Source organism: Brassica rapa, chromosome A07, assembly GCF_000309985.2.
Source record: "Brassica rapa cultivar Chiifu-401-42 chromosome A07, CAAS_Brap_v3.01, whole genome shotgun sequence".
In the NCBI taxonomy this organism is placed as follows: domain Eukaryota; kingdom Viridiplantae; phylum Streptophyta; class Magnoliopsida; order Brassicales; family Brassicaceae; genus Brassica; species Brassica rapa.
Genome location: NC_024801.2, coordinates 18553106 through 18577928, shown reverse-complemented (window position 1 = coordinate 18577928; position 24823 = coordinate 18553106). Strand labels below are relative to the sequence as shown.

Sequence of the window (24823 nt, the reverse complement as noted above, 5' to 3'; positions counted from 1 at the left end):
GAACTTATTAAATTAGATTCCAATTTGACCTTACACTATCTGACCATAATTTCATTCATGTACCATTAGAACTCGTAGATTGAACTGAAAAGAAAGAAAATGAATCATAGAAATAAGTAGCAGTTGTATTAGCTGAAGAAACAAACATAGCTGTTGTATGCATTTAAACCCATAGACCTGACATATCTTGACGACTCTACAATGTCATTGCAGCATCTACTCATAAAAAAACTACAGTTGGAGTTTGAACTACTTGTAAACACTAAACAATTTCCATCTGACACAACAAATGAAGAGATCAAATAGGTGCTTCATCATCAAAAGTAATCTTCAAAGCCCCTTTCCTTATCATTCTCTGTTCCTGCAATATTATTGTTCTACAAGATGAGAAGGATGATTCCATGAACAAATGTATATCTTGCGCAAAATGTTTATTATATTAAGGTGGATTTGGAGGCTAGTGTAACCATAAAAAACGGATGAAGAAACTAAGTGTTTCGACTTTAGAAAACAATTCATTTTGTTGTGTACTCTAGAATGTACCTATTTCGTTTCATAGAGAAATATGGGTTTACGGTGCTATTACCACTGACCTTTGGCTTCTGTGGTTGATAGATCTTGAACAATGACTTGAAGATTTGAATTATCTGCAGAAGAAGTAGATGGAGCTGGAAAAGTGAAATCAGAATCACTTGATGAAGCTTCAGAGTTCTCAGAGCTGTCAGCAAGGTCATCACGTACAACTGGCACTGTAGCCATCGGTGAAGACATAGATGGAGATCTTAAGATGGACTTTAGTTGCGAGAATTGATCCGACATAGAATATAACAACCTGGAATACACTAAACAAGACTTAGCATCAGGAAATGTACACCTAAAACCACATGCTAAGTTTTTCACTAAGACAGTCAACTATTATTTTTTAATGGAAGTTATATCTAAGACTATCTCTGTTAAAATTACTAATCAATAATACCTGTTCAAAGAGTCTTGTAGTTGGTAAACTCTTCTTTCTGTTTCTTCTAATCTTTTGCGTCTTCTCTCACCAAGTTCTCTGGCTTCAGCACATTTTCTTTCGGAAATGTCAGCTCTTTGTTTCTCAACTACCAACAAGGCCTGAAGAGTACAATAAATAGAACAGCATGATAATCTGGAGATAACTGGAATGCCATGTCTAGATGCTGTTTCAAAATGTTACGAACATTACCTTCAACATCTCAACTTCGGCAGTGAGGGACTCAACTTCTGTATCACGAATAGGATTCGTTATGTGGCTTACAACAGAAAAATTGTTGTAAGGCTTCTCTGATTCGAGAACTATGGACTTTTCAGTTCCATCTTCTGTTAGGATGGAATGTTTTGTCTGTCTTTCATGTTCTATCTCTTCATCACCACTTTGCTCTGATGGCATTACAAATGACTTATCGAGTCCACTATCTGCTCGGATGAAGATTTTTGGATAATGTTCGTCTCCAGTCTCCGCATCATCACTTGGCTCTGAATGCAGTACACAGGACATATCAACTGCCTCTTCCACTTGATTGGAAAGTTCCACCTCTCTTTCATGTACTGTCTCTTTCTTTTTGTCAGCCTACACCCATGATATTATATCAATTCAAGCCAAATACTTTTTCCTTTAATGAGAAGAACCATGTTCTATTCATCTCTATAGATACTGCATAGATCTAGAATACCTGATTTGACTGTCCCAACTGTTTTCTGGCAATTCTTCCTCTGAGTCTATTTTGATAAACCAGAGAAGCTTTTTTCAGTTTCTTGTAGTCAGATATAGCACTGTAACCACGCCAGTACGCCTGCAAGTTTGTTAGAGTTATTAAGTCATTTCTATTTCTTGAGATAGAATGATTCCATAAGAACTTGTTAAGTATGGAGACAGAGTAATGAGAAAAGGACCTGGATCACAGTTGCTGCCTTAGACTTCAATTTAAAACGAAATTCATGCCGTGCAACCATTGTCCGGACTCCACTTTGCAAGGTGACTGCCGAAGATTTGGTCTGTCCATACTCTTTCTTTGCTACCTGTCTGCGTAAGTTTTTCTGTATTTTGATGGCAGCTTCCTCCCTTCTCATGTGCTTGCATATGTTTCCTGCAATATTTCCTAAAATACGAAAGAGAGACTGTATCAGCATTACTAATATCCTGGGCATATCAGTGAAAACATAACGTAAAAAGAAAAGGCTAAATGAAACCATCACGCCATAACTCACTTCTCCAATTAGCCTGTATTTGAACTGAAGCCCTCCGCATGAGAACATATCGTTCTCTTGTCAGACGGGTTCTAACTTGTCCTTGAATCATCCTCGCTGCTTCGCCGAGCACTCTTGTTCTGTGTGCATCTAGCTCAGCCATCTGACCAGCTCTCAGGAAAACTTTACTTTTTCCAATCTGCAAATTAGATATCATATCAACACCCACCAATGGGAATAGGCTATCTGAGAAACTCAAATTTCATAGTATGCTGAAAGTTCGAGATGTATTCAACTCATACATAACTAGGATTCCTTTTACATTTAGTCAACTTCCTAGGAGCCCTTACCTGGTAACCTGTGAGCCCCTTTTTCTCTAAAATCCACTTGCATGCAACATCTGCTTCGTACCTGCTTACAATGTAAGGTAAGGAAACTGGGATAACAAACTCCAGAAGCAATAAGGCAGACAAGAGCAGAAGAAAGTTCAAGCTTGATGGGTAGAACTGATACATACTCTCCTTTCAGAATCTCCGGTGCAAGAATGATAAATCTATTCAAGAACTCGATGAAAGTCCTATTTGTTGGATATCCAGCGCATTTCACTCTGATGGCCTCAAGAACACCCTGCACAAGACAAATGTCATATAACACCTCAAGACATCAACAAAACACGTTAGCATGAAAAATTAAAATGAAACACTGACCCCAGAGCGTAACTGATGCAAGACATTGGCATTGTCAAACACTGTTGGCTGCAACAAATTATTTGGCTTCACACATCTGATGTAGTGTGGTTCCGTATGGTTCAGTGTCTCCATCAGCTGTTGCAATTGTAGCTGTACCAATTACTTGAACATGTCAGCCAATACAAATGATGAGTATGGAATTAGAAGTTCAACAAATTCATATGTGTGCCCCAATTATCCAGTCCTACTTATTAGTTAAAACAAAGTCTCAATGGATTCGCAGAAATTTCACCTTGAAACGAGCGCCAATGGATGAAAACTTTGATTTGCTACTCTCTTTAGGAAGAGGAGGAAAAAGGCCTGACACAAAAGAACATTTGGAAGCATTTAACATGTCTTGATGCTCGGCAACAACATAGTCTTTGTTTTTGTCTAAAAACTGATCGGACTGGTATCGAACCTGAAAAAAAGAGAACATGGAAAGACACCTTAAAGATCATAATAATATCTATATTTAATTCTGCAAGCAGTAGAGTGTGAAATGCAGCTTACATCCCCTGCATAATGAACTAATGTAAAATCTGATCGCGTCAATTTTGGTTTTATGAAACGCTTATGATCCCTGAATGTTTGATACAGCTTCTCAGAAAATGTTTCAGGAGTTGATTTGGGTAGCATGCTGCAGAGATAATAAACGTTAATTTATAACGCATAATTATAGTGGTTGGAGACGAAACACTAAAGAGCAGTTGCAGAGAGAAAATTTTACTATACCATGCTTCATCTAGAAGAGCAATAATACCACCGGGCTTCTGCAAAAGACTGAGTCAGAGTTTCAGAAAAGAAGAAAAAACGCAGCACGAAGTAATAGAAGAGCAAGAAGTAACGCTACTTCTTGTGTTTTCAAGGCAGAACAATGCATAGTGATTTAAGACACGTGAGCATATATGAAAACAGATATAACTCTTGAATGCTTTCATGAATCTTTCAGGTTTAGCAAGGATAGATATTCAACATGGATTTGAGGCTACAAGTGAAAGCATGTTCGATAATCACATAGGTTGAGCCGTAGGATAATGTACTCTAGATGATGCCAGATTGCTCTCTAAAGTGGATTTATACTGTCCAATGTTTGAGTTACCCACATTGGTCTCACACATCAAGACATGAGCCTTACAAAACAGATAAAAGGATAAAACAAACCTTTTCAATAAGATCCACGACTTCTTGATTATCAACAAACTCCACATAGCTCCAATCTATCTCTTCTTTCTCATACTCACCTTGTTCCATTTTGAATACATGCTGTACAATATTAACGAGTTAAGATTAATAACACAATCTTGAGCCAAATCAGCAGTCGTAACCTATAACTGGCCTTATACCTGGTTGAAATGCTGTTGCAGCTTTTCATTCGTGTAATTAATACAGAATTGTTCAAAACTGCATGGATAATATAAACAAGTCAGTGAACAACTGAAGTAGAGGTTAGAATATTAGGTGATGTACAGATATCTCTTTAAGTCCTGGAAACTTATACAAAGACATCATTTCCTAAGATCACAGTTCTAGAGGAAGTAACGTGTTTTTATCATATCTCAGCTCACAGTAAATGAATTGAAAATTCATCTATTAGATTCGAGGATATTTGGTGTATTTTGACAATTAAGATAATCACCCCTGTAGAGTGAGCCATGTATACTCTCGGCTATCACCTGTTGGCTTTAAAGCTCTCAAAACCATAAATGTCAAGGACTCCGATCAAGCGCCTAGAGTTAGAATCTTGGCCGATAGAGATATTTATTTTGTTCACCAACCTGGAAAATCATAATGAGTACTGACTTAGCAGATGTCACCTCAGTGGCATTGTGAAGAAAAATAATAGATATTTAAACATTGACAAAGAAAATTACCAATCAAAGAGTCTAGAGTATATTGTCTTTGCTAAACCATCCCTACTAACGGCAGCGCCAAGAGGATCAAGACTTCTTTTGATAACTTCTTCTGGGGTCACCATAATACGCTTACACAAAGCATCTTCTAAGGAATGGGAATCACACCTAAAATAACAAGTTGTAATTACGTGCAGGACAAGAATCAGAATTTAGTTGGAGAAGTAGAAGAGTCATATAATACATGAGCAATTCTGACGTCATCTGGAGATGAAACTTTGACTGCTCATCTTTTAGAGATGATGAATCAGCATCTTCTCCTTTGCAAAATTCAATATTTCCAAGATGGAGAATGGCAGCCACAACTCTGAAAATTGCATCCTGAGGAGACAAAAGAAGATAAGTTGTTGCTCTATAGCAATCAACAGGTGATAGGTAAATTGCAAAAAAGAGTTTGCAAACCTGTTCTTGTTCACTTATTCCAACTACATCCATAGCTTTTCTAGTAGCAAGATACTCCTCTGCATCATTTACACCATCAAGTTCGAAGCAGCTAGATTGGTTAAGATAGCGAAATGACTTAGGATCCCCCAATTTAAATCTCTCAACATCCTGCAAAATTTGATATCATTTATCACTTCAAAGATTCATCCGATTATAGGTAAGGCCAACTTAGATAGCTCACCTCTGGAGGTGCAGCACACAGGAGGTAAAAGCAGTGATAGTTACGTTCAGGATCTGAAACTTGGCAAACACGAGACCTCTCCAAGAGGTAGGTTCTGATGGCTGCCCCAGATATTCGACCAATGTCATCAAATTGAATCTCCACAAACTTCCCAAAACGACTGCAACAAGAAAAGGCATTAGCATCCACTAACAGCAGGTAAAAGAGCGAGGAGGACAAGCAAAGTGGACGAAGGAGAAAATGGAGGCACTAAATAATAAAAGCTTTAACTTTTACCTGGAATTATTGTTCTTAACAGTCTTCGCATTTCCAAATGCCTCCAGAACTGGATTTGACTGTAACATGATCCAATTGGCATAACGAATTAGATCCAGAACCAAGAGAACAGACCCAAGTGGTATCACATAATGAGAAATGTCCAATCTAAGGATGTCAATGCAGGGATATATCTCAAGACTGTATAATCAAGAAAGCCGAGCAAACAAAAATGTATTTTTTTCTAAAGCAGGTAAAGAGGAAAAAGTCTTCCACATGGCCTTAAAATTTCTTCGATGTACGCAGCAAGGTAAAAAGCTCATCCTCCAAGTGTAAGAGACTGTAATCTTTGATAAATTCATCACAACTTACTTCTAAAACTTGGTTTTCAACAGTCCTTCCTTCACCTGCAGTATGCCCTCCAAAGTATGCAAGGTAACGCATGAGCACCTTAGTCGTTTCTGTCTTTCCAGACCCACTTTCACCACTGACCAATATACATTTGTTCCTGCCCTCATTGATCATTTCCCTGTTGCAAATTTTCTTAAACTAATAAATAAAAAACTTCTGACAAAAGAAAATAATGACAGAAATGAATAGGTAAAGACTCATACTCACCTATATGCAATGCCACCAATTGCAAAAACATGAGGACTCAACTCTTTGAAGGAGGCTTCCTTGTACTTTTCCATAACCTCAGCATCGTAAAGATGTGGGAGTCCTTGAAAGGGATTGACAGCAATAAGAATGTTTCCTGTATAAGTCTGTCATGATGTCAAGATATTATAACAGACTCGCCTCCTACTGCGTTTTTTGCAAGGAACAGGATGAAAATATTTGGTTTGCAACCAGAAATGAAATATTTTCTTACATAAATTTCATTGAGCCCATATCTGGTAGCCAAGTTTTCGAGCACTGCAGGCTCATGCAGGTAAGATAATCGTGTCATGTCCTCCACTCCCTCTGAAGGAGCTTCATCGTCTTTTATATAGAGTTTTAATAAATTAGCTATAACCTGAAACAGTAAAAGGAATCAGAAATGTGAAAAGCAAAACAGCACCAGCAAGAGCCAGAAATGGCATTAAAATGAACTAAAGCATATAATTGTGTGTGAAGATCCGGTTAGTGGTTTTTGTAGACTAAAAGCAATACCAGCACTTTGAGCATATTTGTGAAAACAAATAATAAAACAAGAAACAAAGAAGAAACCATTTTAAAGAATGTATTCATGAAGATAGATGTTCAGTGCATCACATCCTTTTCTTCAAATCTCCAGAAAAGAAACTAAGATTTACAAAGCCGAGTAATATTCTCCCATGCAAAAAAAACTTTCCTTGAAGATCACTAAGAGAAGTGCATTACATCCATTGTCTTTAAGTCTCGAGAAAAAAAGAAACTAAGATTTACAAAGCAGAGTAATATTTGCCACTACAACCCCATGACCATTTCTTTAACATGACAAAGGACTGCATAACAACTTTCCTTGAGGATCAGCGAGTGATGAATTATAAACTAAGAAATGAAAAAGAAAGTGTCTTTCTATTTTGTACCTCTCGGTCATCATTGGTTTTAACAGTAGCTTGGTCACCCTTAATATCAACAACAACCCCATCAATCCATGCCACATCTGGGTCTTCCACCCATACATGAGAATCCACCATTATGTTTTCAGCCATCCCGTAAGAACCCTCCTACCATTTCCAGTAAACACCACAAGTTATCAGCCGATGCCAAGCACATATACAAAGATCATACTTGGGAAGGGTCGAAAACCATTCTCGCATTGTATCTAAGGGAAGCTAAAAGCCCATGAGAAGAGTACCTGTAGATATAGCTCCCTCTTGAGCAATTTCGATCAACGGAGCTATTAGACGAATAATCGATTGTTCTTCTGGATTCAAACGCAAAGTTTCAAAAAAAATGAATATTTTGTTTTTTCTCTTTCTGGTGGCGTATGATAGATTTCTGAAGAGAGAGTGATACAGAAACTCCCCTTCGATTTCGCCATTCTTGTGGACGCCATTCTCTTCTTCTTCTCTCTCTCTTTCCCTCCCATTTTTAGCGGAAGAGACTTTCACTTGCAAAATCATCAGCATCCTGGTTACCTGACAGACCCGAAATTTGACCCGACCCTACCCAAAAACCCGAACCAGGATTCGAATCTGGGAAATATATACTTTTCCGAGAAACTTAAATCCAAAATGTATTGCCGGGAAAATTCTTTGATTGTGGTTTTGTCTGTTGATTTTCAAAAATCAGGGTCTTAAATAAACCTTACGGTTCAAAACGTGATTTACAGAAAAACATAAGGGTTCAATTTGCAATTTACTAAATGTAATCTAGACAAGGGGTATAATAGTAATTTACTCGCGGTGGCTTTGTCTCCCCCTCCCTCTTCATCAACAGTGTTTCTCGATAAATCTCGGATTTACTCATCTCCGAGCTCGAATACGCCATGACCATATTCTCAGTCCAGTCCACTCTCTTCACCCGAGCTTCCGTCGCTCTTCTCTCCAGCAACGGACTCAAACGCTTTTCTTTCGCTTCCTCGTTCTCCTCCGCCGCTCTATACTCTCCACCTCTCCCCAAAACGAAGAAGCGCCGCTTCCCTATCGTCTCGGCCGTTGATATCGGCGGCGTCACAGTCGCTAGAAACGGTTCGTGCTTCTGATTTACAGTTTGACTTAGTGGAAGCTCGTTATCTTGAAATGTTCAACTTTTTTTGCAGATGATGATCCTACAAACAATGTACCAGACTCCATCTTCGAGTCCAATTACGCTAATTGTTACCACCAAGCAAGTAAGTGTACTTCCCCCTTGCATCTTTAACTGGAACCATCATCATGCGTGTATCTCTCGTTTGGTGTCAGAACTTTGATCATGTGCAAGTCCCTGGTGATCATGTAAACAGGAGCCTTAACGACACACACGTACTATGTAGATTCCTGAACTGTTTTGAGATGTCATACAAGTGCTCACCAAGCCGAGCTGTTGAGGAAAGGTCATAGACGTTTACCGTAGAGATTCTATTGATTCTACTCATTATCCGGTTTTCTATCAGGTGTTCTATTCTCTACATCCCTGTGTGTTTTTATTTGACTTTGGCTGTTTTGGTCGACATCCTCTGTTTCTTGTATTATATGTTTATATTTTTTTCTTAAAATATAATACTACTAATGGAAGGCTTTTGTGTCTTTTCTCCTGAGGACTGGAACGGGTCTGGTAAGGAAAAAATGTCGAGAGGGGTTGGCACGTCACTTGTTTGGTGAACTAAGATTTATTCAACAGAAGTAATCTTCAATTATGCATAATCTTGTTTGGCTCCAGAAAAAAATATATTTTTTGTTGGTTTATGTGTAAAATTTCAAGTTATTAATATAATCCAAATATCCAATAGATGACAAAAAATGTTTTTTTTTTGTTTTAAGAGAATGGTTTCCTTGTGTTCAACCGAAATAGTTCTAATCTACATACCGTTGACTAGATAGATGTCAAAGGAGTACAAACCAAAATTGTACCCAACAAGAGACTCCAGGGTATCTTACCGTTTGTGAAAAAGTCAGCCAACATTGCATAGCATGAAGGTGAGTGGTGAGTATTGTATTGTTTTTATTTTTTGGTAATCAGTATTGTATTGTTTAACTTGGAAATGAGTGAGCATGGATAAGAGAGACGACTAAGTGGATTCTCAGGGGAAGAAAATACAGATTAGGAAGAAACTACAATCCTACATGAATCACCGGAGTAGTAGTTACGCGAGGTACTTTCTTCGAATTTTAGTTGAAGTAGTTAGTTATTTTATATATTATTTGTGCTAGGAGTTGTTGTTTTTGTAGTGAGCTCTTGTTGATGCAGGTTTAATACTGGCAATGTGGTGAGACTTTCAACTCTATCTATCAAGAGTGTTAGAGGATGGTTGGAGAAAATGTTCTGGAAGATGACACGTATTATAAACTGGTGGAAGACTGTCCTTTTCGTTTGCGTGCTTGCTTTAGCCGTTGATCCTTTGTTTTTCTTTATCCCTGTGATTGATTCTCATAAGTTCTGCTTCACTTTGGACAAGAAGCTTGGTGTAGCTGTTTGTGTCCTTCGTACTCTTATTGACGTATTCTATGTGATTCACTTCATTTTTCATTTTATAACTGAGCTCGTTGCTCCTCGTTCTCAAGCGTCATTAAGAGGCAATTCTAAGCCTATAAGGAAGAGACTTTTCTTTTTCTACTTCAGTGTTGACATTGTCTCTGTTCTCCCCATTCCCCAGGTGTGTTTGTGTTATGTGTTATCTTCCTTATGACATCACTAGCTCTAGTCTTCAACGACATCAGACTGACTGATTAAAGATCTCGCAGGTGATGGTTCTTACTCTCCTCTCAAGAAAGCAAAAGACGTCACTGGTGTCCAAGGAGATACTAAAATGGGCTATGTTTTGTCAATCTATACCTAGAAGCATCCGTATCTATCCGATTTACAAAAATGGGACAAAACTATATGGTAGGGTTGCTGTAACGAAGTGGGTTGGAGCTGCTTTAAACCTTTTCTTTTACTTGCTGCCGAGCCATGTAAGCAGCAAGAGCTTATTTCTCCCTTATTCACACTGCATTTGCTTTTTGTTATAACCATATATGATCGATGGATGGCCAGGTGATTGGGGCTATCTGGTACTTGAGTGCAGTTGAAAAGAAAGAGACATGTTGGCGTGAAGCGTGTGCAAAGATAGACGAATGTGACCTAACAAATCTCTTATGTGCACGAGGTGCTGGTGGAGACAACAGTCGTTTCCTAAACACTTCATGCCCATTGATTGACCCTGAGCAAATCACAAATTCCACAGTTTTGAACTTTGGCATCTACACTGATGCATTGAAATCTGGGGTGGTAGAGACAAGGGATTTTCCAAGGAAGCTCTTGTACTGCTTTTGGTGGGGACTCCGAAATATTAGGTTTGTTACATATAAACTATCATAGCTTCTTCAATCATTATTTATTTTAAGTTTCACGGTTACAACAAGATTTTCTTGAACAATTACAGTGCCTTGGGCCAAAACCTAAAGACAAGCAACTCTGCAGGGGAGGTCTTTTTTGCTATCATCATTTGTGTCTCTGGTGTACTCTTGTTTGCTGGGCTCATTGGAAATGTTCAGGTAATAAACTCACACCTCATCATTATAGATTTTGATCTTGTACATCTGATTCTTTTGGTGGTGATCACAGAAGTACTTGCAATCAACTAGTATAAGAGTAGATGAATGGGAGGCGAAGAAAAGAGACACAGAACAATGGATGCCTTCTGAGGACCTACCAGACGATCTAGAGAAATGCATTGAATGGGAAAAAAACAGTAGCATAGAAAGGGAAGCTCATCTTCGTAGTCTTCCAAAAGACCTAAGGGTCGAAGCCAAACGCAATTTATACTTGTATTCATTGGAGAATGTAAGCATATATATTGCGAAATCACTTGGTGTTTCACATAGTTTTTTTAACATGTAGCTTTTCGAGTTTTCAGGTTCCTTGGATCTCCTTCATTGATGATGATTGGCTACTAAATGAAATTTACGATCGGGTGAAGCCTGTGTTCTACTCCCAAAAAAGCTACATACTGGGAGAAGGTGACCCGGTTAAGGAAATGCTTATTGTAACGTACGGCGAATTGGAAAGCATGACAGAATCTTTTGAAACATCTAGCTACAGCGATATCCAAATTCGACTCATGAAAGGTGATGTATGGGAAGATCTTCTCTTTTGGGCTCTTGATCCCCATACTTCTCCTAGCCTTCCCATCTCAAACGGAACCGTAACGACGCTTACCTATGTTGAGGGCTTAACTCTCTCGGCTGATGATCTCAAGTTTCTAGCCTACCATTTGAGACGCTATCACAGCGTCAAACTCCAACACATCAAACACAGTTTCAGGCAAGGCTTCAAACCCTAACTTTTTTAAAAGAAATACCAAAATAAGTGAACCAGAGGTCTCACAGTTTCCCTTCTTGGTAATGTTACCGCCATACAATTTGCAGATGCCATTCAAAGTCTTGGCGATCATGGGCAGCATTCTACATACAGGCAGCATGGAAAGCACATTGCCGAAGGAAGGCTTCTAAGATATTACCTGCCATAAAGGACGAACAACAAATTCTACAAGACACACAACGCAATCTGGGAGCAACACTCTATGCGTCGAGGTTTGTCTCTAAAGCTTTGCGAAATCGACATGTCGATTCAGCGGAATGTTCCAGCTTTCCAGAGATGTTACCTGACAAACCAGCCGATCCCGAGTTCTCAAAGAAGGAAGCATAACGTATCATTGAATAAAATGGCCTACTTCATCACGAAGACGTATCAACGCTCTTTATTGCTCCTATAAACTTAAAACTGGTCAACCCAAACGTGCTTTACCCTTCCGTAATAATTGTTATTGCTTACAGCCTACTATGTGTGTAATTTAGTAAGAAACAAAACTTGTCAGCAAACTACGAAATGTAAACTATCGATTCATAAATAAAGGTATTTTTTAAATTATCACTAAATGTAATCTAGAGAAGGGGGTATAACAGTAATTTACGGAATTCAATCCATTTACACGTCCTCTCTCCCCCCCCCACCAATCGACGATTTTCTTCTTCTCTTCCGCAGCCGCCACTCGCCACCGCGATTCTCGTCGTCGGAGACTTTGTCTCCCCCCCCCCTCTTCATCAACGGTGTTTCACGATAAATCTCGGGTTTACTCATCTCCGAGCTCAAATACGCCATGACCATATTCTCAGTTCAGTCCACTCTCTTCACCCGAGCTTCCGTCGCTCTTCTCTCCAGCAACGGACTCAAACGCTTTTCTTTCTCCTCCGCCGCTCTATACTCGCCACCTCTCCCCAAAACCAAGAAGCGCCGCTTCCCAATCGTCTCGGCCGTTGATATCGGCGGCGTCACAATCGCTAGAAACGGTTCGTGCTTCTGATTTACAGATTGAGTTTGACTTAGGGGAAGCTCGTTAGCTTGAAATGGTCAACTTTTTTTTTTGTTTGCAGATGTGGTGAGAGATGATGATCCTACAAACAATGTACCAGACTCTATCTTCTCTAAACTTGGAATGCAGCTACACAGAAGAGACAAGCATCCTATTGGGATCATAAAGAATGCTATCTACGACTACTTCGAGTCCAATTACGCTAAAAAGTTTGAGACTTTCGAAGATCTTTCACCTATTGTTACCACCAAGCAAGTGAGTGTGCCTTCCCCTTACTCAAAGCTTGCATTTTTTAACTGGAAACATCATGAAGATAGGAGAGTCTCTGTTTCACGTAAAGTGTTTTCGGTTAGAGACTGAGAGTTGTTAGAGGAACATGCTGAATATTGTGTGAGACATGATGAGATCTTAGCTTGAGTTTTCGTTTGTATTTGCTCTAGTCCTATCAATAAAAGAGTTAGATAGTTACAATTGTAATAACAGTGTCTCCTTTGGTGACACAGAACTTTGATGATGTGCTAGTCCCTGCTGATCATGTAAGCAGAAGCCTTAACGACACCTACTATGTGGATTCCCAAACTGTTTTGAGATGCCATACAAGTGCTCACCAAGCCGAGCTGTTGAGGAAAGGTCATAGACGTTTCCTTGTTACTGGAGATGTTTACCGTAGAGATTCTATTGATTCTACTCATTATCCTGTTTTCCATCAGGTGTTCTTTTCTTTCACTTTGGCTGTTTTGGTCGACATCATGTGTTTCTTATACTAGTCGTTTATGTTTTCTCTTGAATCTAATACAGATGGAAGGCTTTTGTGTCTTTTCTCCTGAGGACTGGAACGAGTCTGGCAAGGATTCCACGTTGTATGCTGCTGAAGATTTGAAGAAATGTTTAGAGGGGTTGGCACGTCACTTGTTTGGTAAGCTAAGATCTATTCAACAGAAGTAATCTTCAGATAGCTGGCAGTAATTCTTTGTGATTTTTATATAGGATGATTATAGCATTAACTTTAGAGTGAAGATGCAGATATTTAGATGAAGCGATTTAACATAGAACAAACTTGTGAATCTGTTACTCTTTGATTTAAGCTTTCTTTGGCTGCCAGGTGCTGTGGAGATGAGATGGGTTGATACGTATTTTCCATTTACTGAGCCGTCTTTCGAGCTTGAGATTTATTTTAAGGTAGTCTTTTCCCATCTCATATATTTTGCATACGCACACTTGCTTTGCTTAGAGAAACATACTTTTGTTTTTGTGTAGTCGCATACATATACTGGAGTTGTGTTTTGGCTACCAATCGTAGCAAGCTAACAAGCTTTATATGGTTATTGATTCAGGAAGACTGGTTAGAGGTTTTGGGCTGTGGGGTGACGGAGCAAAGAATTTTGAAGCAGAGTGGATTAGAAAACAATGTTGCTTGGGCCTTCGGACTAGGATTGGAACGGCTTGCTATGGTTTTGTTTGACATCCCTGATATAAGACTTTTTTGGTCAGACGATGAACGGTTTACTTCCCAGGTGATTACTTGATTGACAACTTACAAAATTGGATGATGAAGTTTATTCTCTCAAACGTTTTGAGTTCTTTTCTCATGTCAATGTATCTTGATGTTATGTGCAGTTTGGAAAAGGAGAGCTTGGGGTCAAATTCAAGCCATTCTCAAAGGTTATACAATTTTTCACTCTTCATGTCTATCAGTCAAAGATTCATTAGTCCTGTTAGTTTTGACGGTGCTAAACAAAACATTGTTTTGCAGTATCCTCCTTGTTATAAGGACATCAGTTTCTGGATCAGTGAATCATTCACAGAGAATAACTTTTGTGAAGTTGTGAGAGGAATCGCTGGGGATCTCGTTGAAGAGGTACATAACTTATCTTTTTGACTGGTATTTGGTTGAGAAAGAATGCTAACTCTCTATATCTCAGCTTTACTTGTATCATAATCATGTTCTTCGGAGTGATTGTTTACAATTTGATTCACAGGTGAAGTTGATAGACAGTTTCACCAATAAGAAAGGGATGACGAGTCACTGTTACAGAATTGTGTTCCGTTCCATGGAGCGCTCTCTTACAGACGAGAAGGTCAATGATCTGCAGGTAATCACTGTTACTTCTTTTGTCATTGATCCAGAAACGACATTTACTTGTTAATAATTCAAAACCTTTTGTAGCTGAATGACACTCTCCATATAACCATAAGAAGATAGGAAGGTTGCATTTGGTTAATTGCTTGTTAGTGTTTAAAAGTGGCGTGTTTTTCCAAATGCAGAGTAAGGTGCGTGATGAGGTGCAGAGGAAGCTGAATGTTGAGCTAAGATGATTTTTGTTGAATACTAGAGTTGTTGGAGATGATGATGAACTACATTTCAGGTTCTTTTTGCATTGTAACTCCTATTTGAATTTGTTTTCTTCTGCGAAAACTATATTACCCTCAAATAAAATATATATGTACATTGTTTAAAATTCTAAAGGAAAGAAAAATAAGGTTGTGGTTGTGTTTACATACGAGAGTAATTTTCAGAAATGTAATTTTCTCCCTTTATAATATTGATGCAAAAAAAAAGAAGGCAAAGCAACATTACAAGCTACATCTTTTGTTCAAAACTCGTTTCGCCTTTGCCTCGACAAGAGCTGTATGAATACGGGAGTCATCAAGTGTTAACCGGTTAAGGGTTGATCCTATCAAGTGTATTTGCGTATGTATAGCTTGAAAAAGAAACAAAAAGCTTCCGGAACCTGCACAATCATAACATTCGTGTTACAGTTCTTATCATCTTTCACAATCATTATGGTACGAGATAAGAACACTGATCATATTTGGGGAAGGAGACATACCAAACCCATTGGCTTAAATGTTGTGCCATTGCTTTATAGCTTTTCCAAGGCTGCTCGTTTATGATGATGGCCTTGCTCGGATTTCTTTTGGAGGAGAAAATCGACAGCCAAATGTCGATAGGTCCAGAGTACTTGCGAAAGATATTAAGACTTGCGAGTTCCCAAGCTTTGATATTTCTTTCGGAATTAGTCTGCAAGAACTTTCTGCATGTACAACACAGTCATGAGGAAGGATTTTGCGGTTTCAAGAATCATGGATTACAACAAGATCTTAACGTACAATACTCCATGGTGCACATCACGGTGATTGCAATGACCAGAAACACCATAGTTATCAAATGTTACGATCTGAAAGTAAGTAAATGGAGAATCAGGTGAAAAAATACTCAAGTGTCTTTAACCTACGATTCAGGACCCAAGTCATACCGTGTGAATATCGTGATTACTGACTTCTTCACCGATGACCTTTGCTAACAAATCATGGCTCCATACTTGCCCAAAACCATCCTGAGAGAGAATATTACAAACTCAGTGCCGTGTCAAACGAAAATGGTGAGTGAAAAGATACACATGTGCTGATGAGATATAATAGCACTAACCTGTAAATCTGGATGGTCCAGAACTTTTAACTGTTGAAGAGGAACCTGCATCACATTCGATATAAATATATATTAGCAAACACCTTCTTTACTTCAATAACAAGTAAAATTATCATAGACCCCTTCTTTGACAATTTCGATAATACCCTGAGCACAGCACAAGCCTGATGCAGCTCATCTTTCCTAATGCTCCCCGTGCCATCAGCGTTTCCTGAAACAAACAAACTCATTCTTCATGACCAAAATGAAATCCAAACCGCACTTTCAGTAGCATCCCTCACTTCCCATCAATGGAATTCTATGGATAACTTTGCAACTATGTTGTTATCTTGCAATTTGGATACTCTTTTTACAAAATCTACAACTCTGAAAACGAAAGTAATGCACCAATGTAGAAAGTACCAGTGGAGAAGCATAACATGTGAAGGTTGTAGCCATTGGAAGCTAAGTAGTTTATTGTTGGAGAAAAGAACCTGTCGACAACGTAAAAACGTAACCTCTCAGTCCAACACACAAAAAAAAAAAACAATCTTTAAAACATTTCATTGATTCCAACAACAGCCAAATACATTCTCAAAACTTACATTGACTCATCATCAGGATGTGCGATGACAAACAACACATTCTTCTTGTTACCTGAAGTCCAAGACAATGAGATATCATCAAGTTTCTGCATAAAAGTAAGCATTAAAAGGAATAAAGTAATCTACTTGCCATCATCAAGAACTGCAGCTTTGGAGCTAGACGTTGCTCCAAAGAAAACTTTGAATATAGAAGCTACCCAGATAACAATCAGTGAAAGAGTAGCCACAAGCCATGCCATCTGCTAACAACATGAATGATAATCAATCAATACAAATGATTCTAGTGATCTGTAGAACCAACAAAGAGGCAATATAGTAATGCTAATAAATAAATGTGGATTTGTAGAAGTTAGAGCTTTTGTATAAGTTGATTTGGCTCATCTCAGATGAGTAGATCAGGAACATTCTCATATTCAAACGGACCTATCGAGTGAGAATCAAAGACTGGAACAGTAAAACGAACGAAGAAAACCTCACGAAGGTTGGACTGAGACGAGGCGGCGTCGGCGGTTGTTCGACGGCGAATGCGGCGGCGTCCGAGGCTGGTCGACGGCGAGAAGGATGAAGAATAAAATTGTAACCCGACGAAATTATTACGAAATCGTTCGATATTGGGATTCTTGGGCCCGTTACGGCCCAAATATGGGCCTATTTACGGCCTTAAGATGTGAATTTCAGCAAATTTTATTGTTTTTAGTTTTAAAAACCACTGGAATATTGGTTTTTTTCTTCTAATATTTTTTTCTTTAATGAATTATCAAACCAAAAAATGTTTTTACATCGTGTTATTTGTATTTTGTGGTTTTTGTTGAAAAATCATAATTACATATGAAAGCTCATCAGTACGAGAACCATGTTTTCTTTTTTTTTTGATGAAATGTTAAATTTATTGATCATCTTGGAAATAAGAGTTTATGTACATCTATAAGGAATATCTTAACTGAGCCTTATTGAAAAAAACAACAAATTAGGGCATTTATGAAAAAATTTATAGTGCCTCCGCAAGAGCCCTAAACCGTAGATCACAACTGGTGGGAGTGAGCTTCAAACCATCTGCACAATGTTTTCATCGCCTTCACATACGACAATGCCCTAAGTGGGAAGTGGAAAGTTGTAAAGGGAAAGGTAAAAGAATAGGAGTAGAAGTTATTTAAACAAAGAACCACTTGATGTAAAAAAGTTTTTTGATGAATAAATTTAGCATTCATTCAAAGAAAAAAAGACAATGCCCCTAAGTGCAGCCGGTTCCTGGCATGTTTGTCAATCAACTTGGTCAAGGAATGAGAGTCTTCCCCATTTCTTCTTTGGTTTCTTTTAGAGCATATAGCAAATAAGAAAACCTGAAAAGCGTATCTCAGAAGGAAATGTTACACTTTTCCTTTATTTCGATTTGTGACACAGCCAATAATTTCATCTCACTCACTGGTAAACTGAGGACTCAACAGCTTATGAGTTAGATTTTTCCATATTTCCTCCGAGTAGATGCATTTATAAACTGAATATTTATAGAAATAATGAGTTCAAGAATCTAATCTATTAATTTTAAGGTCATATTTTTATCTATTGTTTAAAGTTATCATTTAAATTTTAGATTTTTTCATATATGTTACAGTAAAAAATGCAACCTAACTATTTAAACTAAACCAACGTTGGCTAATATAACTAAACAAATTTTATATTAAACATACCATCGGTTATCTATTAATAGAATAACAATACAAAATTAAATGATTATGATACTAATCAATACACTATTATGCTTATAATGGTTACACTTTTTGGACCTATTCAAAACATATTTCATTAGAAGTAAAATTAGTGACTGAAACATTAGAATTTTTTATTACACCTTATATCTCGATTAGCATCATAAACTTTTATAATAAAAAACATTACATAAATATTATAATTTTATTACATACTAAAATTTTAAAAGATATCATAACGATTAGAACAAAATGGATACTTATGTGATTTCTATATGTAAACAAAAGTTGTAACAAACATAGAAACTGTAACAAGTTTATTTTAAAATTATTTTAAAATAATAATATTGCATTATGATACAGGTTAAAATCAAACATAATTATAACTATAATTATATCTCGATTAGCATCATCAAATTTTATAAGAAAAAACAATACATAAATCTTAATTTTTTAATTACCTAACTACTATAAATATAATTTTATTAAATACTAAAATTTTAAAAGAGATCAACATTACCGGTTAGAACAAAATGAATACCCATGTGATTTCTATATGTAAACAAAAATTGTAACAAACATAGAAACTGTAACAAGCTTATTTTAAAATTATTTTAAAATAATAATATTACATTATGATATGGGTCAAAATCTAACATAATTATAACTATATTTTATATCTCGAATAGCATCATCAAATTTTATAAGAAAAAACAATACATAAATCTTATAATTTTATTACATACTAAATTTTTAATTACCTAACTACTCTAAATATAATTTTATTATATACTAAAATTTTAAAAGAGATCAACATTACCGGTTAGAACAAAATGGATACTCATGTGATTTCTATATGTAAACAAAAATTGTAACAAACATTAGAAACTGTAACAAAATTATTTTAAAATAATAATATTGCATTATGATACGGGTCAAAATCTAACATAATTATAACTATATTTTATATAATATGTTTAAAATTTTCAAAATATATAAAATAACTTACCTACAAAAATTATTCAAATGGATGATTTACACAAATATAAATTACGTAAAATTAAAATAAATTATGTAACTTTTAATTTAATTAAAATACATTATGTAAATTTTTAAGCTAGTCTATACTATTAAAATAAAACACAACTTTGGACCCAGCTTGATTCTAGATAAAATATTTTTTAAAAAATTATACACTATAATAATTTTGTCTACCATATTAATTTTAAGCCTAAAGATTAATTATAAGTAAATAAACACTCTAAAATTTAGCATATTTATGGCAGGATTCTAACAAACAAATCTGCATGTCAATCAACCAAATATATCCTTCTATACTTTTAGATTATGTTACTTTAGATAGATTTTTTATTTGTCGATTAGTATAAACATCAATCATTTTACTTTATAGATTTCGTATAATAATTATGGAAGACGCGTATTAATTCTGCCAAAATTAATGTTACTGGCAAAAATTAGAGTAAAGCAAAACTCAATGTCATCGGCCAAATTTATGCTGTTAATATTACCATGATTTTTGCTTAACATTTTCATCCGATATTAATGTCTAATAACTTTTTCTATAACTCTTTATTTTATACGCCTAAAAATTATTAATATTCAATCGTATATGCATCTGAATTTTGTTATATAATTATATTTTAATATTCTATCGTGAATTTGTGTATAACATGACTCAAATTCTATAAAACCTTACTAGCAGGTTTAGAGGATAAAGATTGAAATAGCAATAACATATTTTGACTCATTTAGTTTAATGGGGTTTTAATAGGATAAAGATTGAAATAGCTATAACATATTTTGATTCATTTTGCTTAACAGGTTTTTAATAGATAATTTTATTAAGAGCCATTAACATATTATAAATAAATTATAAAAGTAATTTGTCCAAAAAAAAATTAATTTTTCAAAAATTAAAATAATTTTTATAAGAAACATTTCAAATATATTTTTTTAAGTGATTTTGAAATTATTTAAATATTATAGAACTGTTTGAACATATCTAAATTAGCTTGCAGGTCTAAATAGATAACCATATTAAATCTTAAAATTAAATGAATCTAAATGGGATTGGAGTTTGCATAGATAAGTGTTTTAGATGAGACATGTTTAAATGAAGCAATTTTGCTATTTTAACATCTCTAATAAAAATTTGCTACATTTTCTTCAACTCTTACAGCATAAAATATTACTGCTTTTGAGAATACGGATCAAAATCTAAATTTAGTTTAACTTAAAACTATTATATAGTTTAATATATATAATTGGATCATTAGGATCGCAAAGTGTAAAATGTTCTCGACAGATAAAACCGCGTTCACGTTACTTATGCTCCCTACCTTATTATATATCTATCGTATACAAACTGCCTTTTATCAGTGGTAACATGCATGATCATTAGTCACAAGTTGAACTATACTAAAGTTCGATGATTTTCTTCTCTTTTCTATATATTCCATTGGCTGTGAGGTTCCTCATAAATTATTTGCCAGTTGAGGAATAACTATATAATATAATTTTATAAATTAATAAATACATAAATTGATATTTTTCTATTTTAACTTATTACAGATTATAAATTACTCTATTAAAGTTAACTGTGTGTTTATGATAATTTTATCGATTAAAATATGTCTAATGCTCTTTAAAAATATTTTAATTAATAATTATAGAAATTTAAACTATTATAATCCTAAAATTATTAATTTATATAAAAAATTATTGTGTTTGAATAACTTTAAAATTATTATTATTAATAATTAATTAAAAAATTATTATTAATTTATAGATTTTTATTATATTTGTATAACTTTAATATATATATATGTTGATATCACAATAAATTGGTACGAACAAATAAACTGTAGATCAATAAACATTTATCTTAAAATAAACAAGTGATTAATATTTAACATTTAGACCCAAAAAAAAACAAGTGATTAATACCCACAATATATTACAAATGTGATTTTTTGAGAAACCGAATAAAAAATTGTGATTTGAAAGTTGTTAAGAATAATTTGGATCAGGGTTGCAGACTTGCAGTATTATGATGTGTGTATATGTCAGTGAAAACATGTACGAATCGTTACGGAAGATTCAGTATGTTTTTCTCCCAATGTTATGGGCTGGAAATAGTTTTATCACATAAATTAATTTATTTTCTTGTTCTTGATTTACTTCTGATCATTTTAGTTGAAAGACCCCGCTAGATTTTTTCCTACTAAAAACATATATTAAAATTGGTCTGGTAGCTACCCTAAGAATATTCAATAACAATAAAAATTAACAGAATAATAGTTATCCTTTACTAAAAGTGATGTTAGCTTCTCTATAACGAAGAAAAAACAGTTTGGTGTCATGAAGCATTAAGCGTATGTTAATTATACTTTAACTAAGACTCTGTCACATTTGATTTTGTCTTGTCAGATATTCCGATTCTCAATGCTCAATCATTTGGCTGGTTTCAAGATATTATTAAGTTAAATCCAGTTTTGAAAATTGTGCAATTTTATTTCCATTTTCTTCATAATACTCGGAAATAAGCTTCATATTATTACATATCAACCCATTATATTTCTAAAACATCGATTCGTATTTGTTTTACGTAGGATGTTAATATTTCGTTTTAAAACATAAGTTTCTGTCAAGAGTAACTAGTAGTTTAAGTCTTGGCATATTTTACTCATTTTATTTGTTTTATTTATGTGCATGTATATGTGCATGTATATACACACGAAACTGAATGTCGCGGGTTCGCAGTCCGCCGGGAGCAGCTGACATTTTTCCTTTTATCAAAAAAAATAATATATATATATATATATATATATATATATGCAGTATGCACATGTGAAGCAGAATTGGATGGATTATAAGAACGAGGGGGAGATGCACATGGAAGCACACTTGCATGAAAATGTTTGTATTCACAGGCAAGCCACTTTCAATTTTATACATTAATCAGAAGTTACAAACATCACTCTACCCCTACATTATTTCTTTTACTGTAGCATATTTTACTTTTGTTATACCGAAATTTATAAATTTATATATGTAAACTTTTCGAAACAAAAGAAGGGTTTTATAAGTAGAATCTGAATAAGAGTATACTTGCAAAAAATAACAATATATAACAATTTTCTATATGGTTAAATTACCCACAATCTTGACTTATATATTATTCTTTTACCTTTTTTTGATCAAAAAAAATATTATTCTTTTACCTTTTAAACTTATATTTCATACGATCAGCACATTTATACCTCTTTCTAAACTAGTCATATGATCAGCAAATATCGTAGATACTGAACTTTTCCACTAATTGGTTAGCGAAATATTTTCCTAAACAAAAAAAGCTTTAAATTCATGGTCAAATTTGCCTATAAGCCATTCCTCGTGCAGTGTTTTGGTTAGAATGATATTTCAATTTCTGTAACTTCTCGTTCAATGTTGTTGTTGTTGCTGCCGGGCTTGTTGTAGAAATTTGAAGATCGGTCTTATGTATAAAATTTAAGAGAATATTCCTAGAACTGTGACAAAAAAAAAGAGAATATTCCTAGAATACTTTGTTAGAAGACAACCACTACTGTTTGGGTTGTTTTGAGTAAAGACTAACGATAAAAAAATGAATCTGACGTACATAACAATATTGAAACAGTAAGACAATAGATCGTTTGCGCCACTAAAAATTTAGAACAAAGTAACACTTATATGTAATAAAAAGAAATATTTACAGAATACATAGTTGATGCCAAAAAAAAATGAATACATAGTTATATACTGTACCATAAAATCTTATTAAATTTGATCTTAGGACCAAAAAAACTATATTTGACCAACTAACCATTTCTATCTTCTCCTTTCTCTTCCTATCTCTCTCTACTTTTCTAACCATTTCAGATCTAATATTTTTCCCAATATGGTCATTCATCAAATTAACCCATTGCAAAACAATGCAACCAATAAAAGAGGAGAGATTGAACTGAAACGAAGCTTGGACTTAAAACTCAGATATATATCGAACATTCTTACATAATTTTCGTTATATCATTAACAATTTATTTGATACAAATATGTATTTTTACCGTTTATATATTTATTATCAGTACAATTATAACCTACATAGTAGCTTCAATCAAATAAATTATCTTCTGTTTCTAAGAACAAATAATACAAGGATTGGCCTACATGGGGCATTGGTTTGGGGACACAAAGCAAATTAGAGAGGGAGAGGCCTCACAAGTCACAAAATATTATAGCAAAATAAAAAAAGCAAAGCACATGTGCTGACACATGAACATGGTTCCCTTCTTCAATTCTTTTCTTTTGCTCTTTCTTTTGCTCTTTCAACAGCTCATCTCTCTCTATCTCCCACTCTTCCACTACTCTCAGTCTCCCTCCCACTTAATTCATTCTTTCTATCTCCTATGTAATTTATTATAACTCTTTCTCCCTTAATTTATCATTGCACTGCCATAAATCAATACTGATGATTGATTTTCCATGTTATTTTGATTCTTAGTATCAAGAGAGAGCTAATTTTACACATATATTCATGCTTCTCTATATACAAACTAAGTGGTACATGTGAAGGACATAAAGAGAACTGTATTAATTGTATTGGACTATTCTTTCTCATCTGATAAAGTGTGCCACTCTTATGCTATCAACTCATTAATGTCCATACACTGTGTTATAACTATTCTTATTTGTCCTTTTAAAATGTGGTCACTCCTTAAACTGGTGTCTACTAGATACGTGATATGGTAGCATTTACTGATAGATATGATTCTACCGAAGTACAGATGGTGAAAAATGTAATTGCGATAATATTTAAATCATACGTAACATAAAACTGATAAAGTGCCGACTTGAAACCATGCGTAAGGCAAATGGGTGTCAGCTCCAAGCATGCCTGGTTCTATGTACTTAGACACCTAAAGCACGAAAAGTATTATTATCCATAAACTGTTACACTCAAAAAAATTGATGTCCTAAGACTTATATACAAATTTTGGTGACTAAAGCGGGTGCTTCGTAACTTCACCTCAAGACAACCTTGGCTCTAAGTTCGATTACTGTATGTAAAGACTTTGCATGTACCACTTGATCATTTTGGTTCTCGTCCAGATCTTACATATCTAAAGAGAGTAAATGCGAGCACCATGTAGCATTTGGCCAAGTTTCAAGCTCCAAGGACGGCCAGGAATCAAGAGTTCAAGACGGAGGAAGGAGGAGAGAAAAGCGGGAGCATATGGAAGAGAGAAACATAAGAATGTTTCCAAAGGGTGATTATTATATTATACGTTTTTATAGATGTAATCAAGACTTTCAAATAATTAAGCAAATAAATTAAGAGAGGAGGGGTTCACTAAGAGCACGTGCTGCGTGCTGCT

At 35.2% G+C, this 24823-nt stretch overlaps 4 protein-coding genes across 17 annotated transcripts; 2 read left to right on the top strand and 2 right to left on the bottom strand.

The window, feature by feature from the left end:
- Positions 1–85: 85 nt before the first annotated feature.
- LOC103830145 (myosin-16) lies at positions 86–8075 on the bottom strand. Of its 7 annotated transcripts, none has more exons than XR_004449316.1 (26): positions 7552–8075; positions 7280–7420; positions 6601–6744; positions 6348–6493; positions 6102–6258; positions 5751–5809; positions 5475–5634; positions 5252–5401; positions 5034–5170; positions 4811–4957; positions 4613–4714; positions 4283–4340; positions 4101–4202; positions 3672–3709; positions 3450–3576; positions 3190–3357; positions 2916–3047; positions 2726–2835; positions 2559–2619; positions 2230–2407; positions 1915–2120; positions 1695–1814; positions 1208–1591; positions 977–1116; positions 594–842; positions 86–361 (listed from the first exon to the last, which is right to left on the bottom strand). XR_004449316.1 is itself a non-coding variant. In XM_009105873.3 (26 exons), exons 2-26 carry the CDS (start codon positions 7403–7405, stop codon positions 318–320), a joined length of 3435 nt encoding a protein of 1144 aa, XP_009104121.1. In that variant the 5' UTR covers positions 7406–7420; positions 7552–8068; the 3' UTR covers positions 138–317. The 7 variants fall into 7 exon arrangements, 5 of the variants coding, with proteins under 5 accessions (XP_033131111.1, XP_033131110.1, XP_009104121.1 ...); XM_009105873.3 differs by having other exon boundaries at positions 138–361; positions 594–832; positions 7552–8068; XR_004449315.1 differs by having other exon boundaries at positions 5034–5401; positions 7552–7858.
- Positions 8076–8125: 50 nt separating this feature from the next.
- LOC103830143 (phenylalanine--tRNA ligase, chloroplastic/mitochondrial) lies at positions 8126–15186 on the top strand. 2 transcript variants are annotated; one of them, XM_009105868.3, is made up of 10 exons: positions 8126–8386; positions 12749–12942; positions 13191–13397; positions 13486–13603; positions 13790–13866; positions 14022–14201; positions 14305–14349; positions 14441–14545; positions 14667–14780; positions 14953–15186. In XM_009105868.3, exons 1-10 carry the CDS (start codon positions 8185–8187, stop codon positions 15001–15003), a joined length of 1293 nt encoding a protein of 430 aa, XP_009104116.1. In that variant the 5' UTR covers positions 8126–8184; the 3' UTR covers positions 15004–15186. The 2 variants fall into 2 exon arrangements, with proteins under 2 accessions (XP_009104116.1, XP_009104117.1); XM_009105869.3 differs by lacking the exon at positions 8126–8386 and adding an exon at positions 12300–12664.
- On the top strand, positions 8147–12245 carry LOC103830141 (probable cyclic nucleotide-gated ion channel 12). 4 transcript variants are annotated; one of them, XM_033275223.1, is made up of 12 exons: positions 8147–8386; positions 8458–8529; positions 8641–8790; positions 9218–9313; positions 9422–9489; positions 9585–9990; positions 10079–10288; positions 10371–10669; positions 10759–10870; positions 10941–11159; positions 11233–11639; positions 11744–12245. In XM_033275223.1, the coding sequence occupies exons 4-12, from the start codon at positions 9308–9310 to the stop codon at positions 12021–12023; spliced, it is 2007 nt and encodes a 668-aa protein (XP_033131114.1). In that variant the 5' UTR covers positions 8147–8386; positions 8458–8529; positions 8641–8790; positions 9218–9307; the 3' UTR covers positions 12024–12245. The 4 variants fall into 4 exon arrangements, with proteins under 4 accessions (XP_033131114.1, XP_009104112.1, XP_033131116.1 ...); XM_009105864.3 differs by having other exon boundaries at positions 8600–8790; XM_033275225.1 differs by lacking the exons at positions 8147–8386; positions 8458–8529; positions 8641–8790 and adding an exon at positions 8797–9019.
- Positions 15125–24369, bottom strand: LOC103830144 (probable N-acetylglucosaminyl-phosphatidylinositol de-N-acetylase). Of its 4 annotated transcripts, none has more exons than XM_009105872.3 (11): positions 22652–24369; positions 17174–22617; positions 16832–16943; positions 16702–16753; positions 16520–16590; positions 16264–16328; positions 16118–16162; positions 15945–16025; positions 15799–15866; positions 15519–15722; positions 15125–15419 (listed from the first exon to the last, which is right to left on the bottom strand). In XM_009105872.3, the coding sequence occupies exons 3-11, from the start codon at positions 16938–16940 to the stop codon at positions 15350–15352; spliced, it is 765 nt and encodes a 254-aa protein (XP_009104120.1). In that variant the 5' UTR covers positions 16941–16943; positions 17174–22617; positions 22652–24369; the 3' UTR covers positions 15125–15349. The 4 variants fall into 4 exon arrangements, with proteins under 4 accessions (XP_009104120.1, XP_009104118.1, XP_033131126.1 ...); XM_009105870.3 differs by having other exon boundaries at positions 16832–16940; XM_033275235.1 differs by having other exon boundaries at positions 16832–16940; positions 17179–22617.
- Between the last annotated feature and the right edge of the window lie 454 nt (positions 24370–24823).

What these genes read in the sequence shown, in the direction of transcription:
- LOC103830144 (XM_009105872.3), bottom strand. Translation starts at nt 16,940, where the DNA reads ATGGCATGGCTTGTGGCTACTCTTTCACTGATTGTTATCTGGGTAGCT. An exon ending in CATGTTATGCTTCTCCACTG is followed by an intron (nt 16,329 to 16,519) that starts GTACTTTCTACA and finishes TGTTTGTTTCAG; the next exon opens with GAAACGCTGATGGCACGGGG. An exon ending in GTAATCACGATATTCACACG is followed by an intron (nt 15,867 to 15,944) that starts GTATGACTTGGG and finishes ACTTACTTTCAG; the next exon opens with ATCGTAACATTTGATAACTA.
- LOC103830141 (XM_033275223.1), top strand. An exon ending in CGGAGTAGTAGTTACGCGAG is followed by an intron (nt 9,490 to 9,584) that starts GTACTTTCTTCG and finishes TTGTTGATGCAG; the next exon opens with GTTTAATACTGGCAATGTGG. An exon ending in TTTACTTGCTGCCGAGCCAT is followed by an intron (nt 10,289 to 10,370) that starts GTAAGCAGCAAG and finishes ATGGATGGCCAG; the next exon opens with GTGATTGGGGCTATCTGGTA.
- LOC103830145 (XM_033275219.1), bottom strand. Translation starts at nt 7,405, where the DNA reads ATGGCTGAAAACATAATGGTGGATTCTCATGTATGGGTGGAAGACCCA. An exon ending in ATGACGTCAGAATTGCTCAT is followed by an intron (nt 4,958 to 5,033) that starts GTATTATATGAC and finishes TTGTTATTTTAG; the next exon opens with GTGTGATTCCCATTCCTTAG. An exon ending in CCATTGGCGCTCGTTTCAAG is followed by an intron (nt 3,048 to 3,189) that starts GTGAAATTTCTG and finishes TAATTGGTACAG; the next exon opens with CTACAATTGCAACAGCTGAT.
- LOC103830143 (XM_009105868.3), top strand. Translation starts at nt 8,185, where the DNA reads ATGACCATATTCTCAGTCCAGTCCACTCTCTTCACCCGAGCTTCCGTC. An exon ending in GTTGGCACGTCACTTGTTTG is followed by an intron (nt 13,604 to 13,789) that starts GTAAGCTAAGAT and finishes TTTGGCTGCCAG; the next exon opens with GTGCTGTGGAGATGAGATGG. An exon ending in AATTCAAGCCATTCTCAAAG is followed by an intron (nt 14,350 to 14,440) that starts GTTATACAATTT and finishes ATTGTTTTGCAG; the next exon opens with TATCCTCCTTGTTATAAGGA.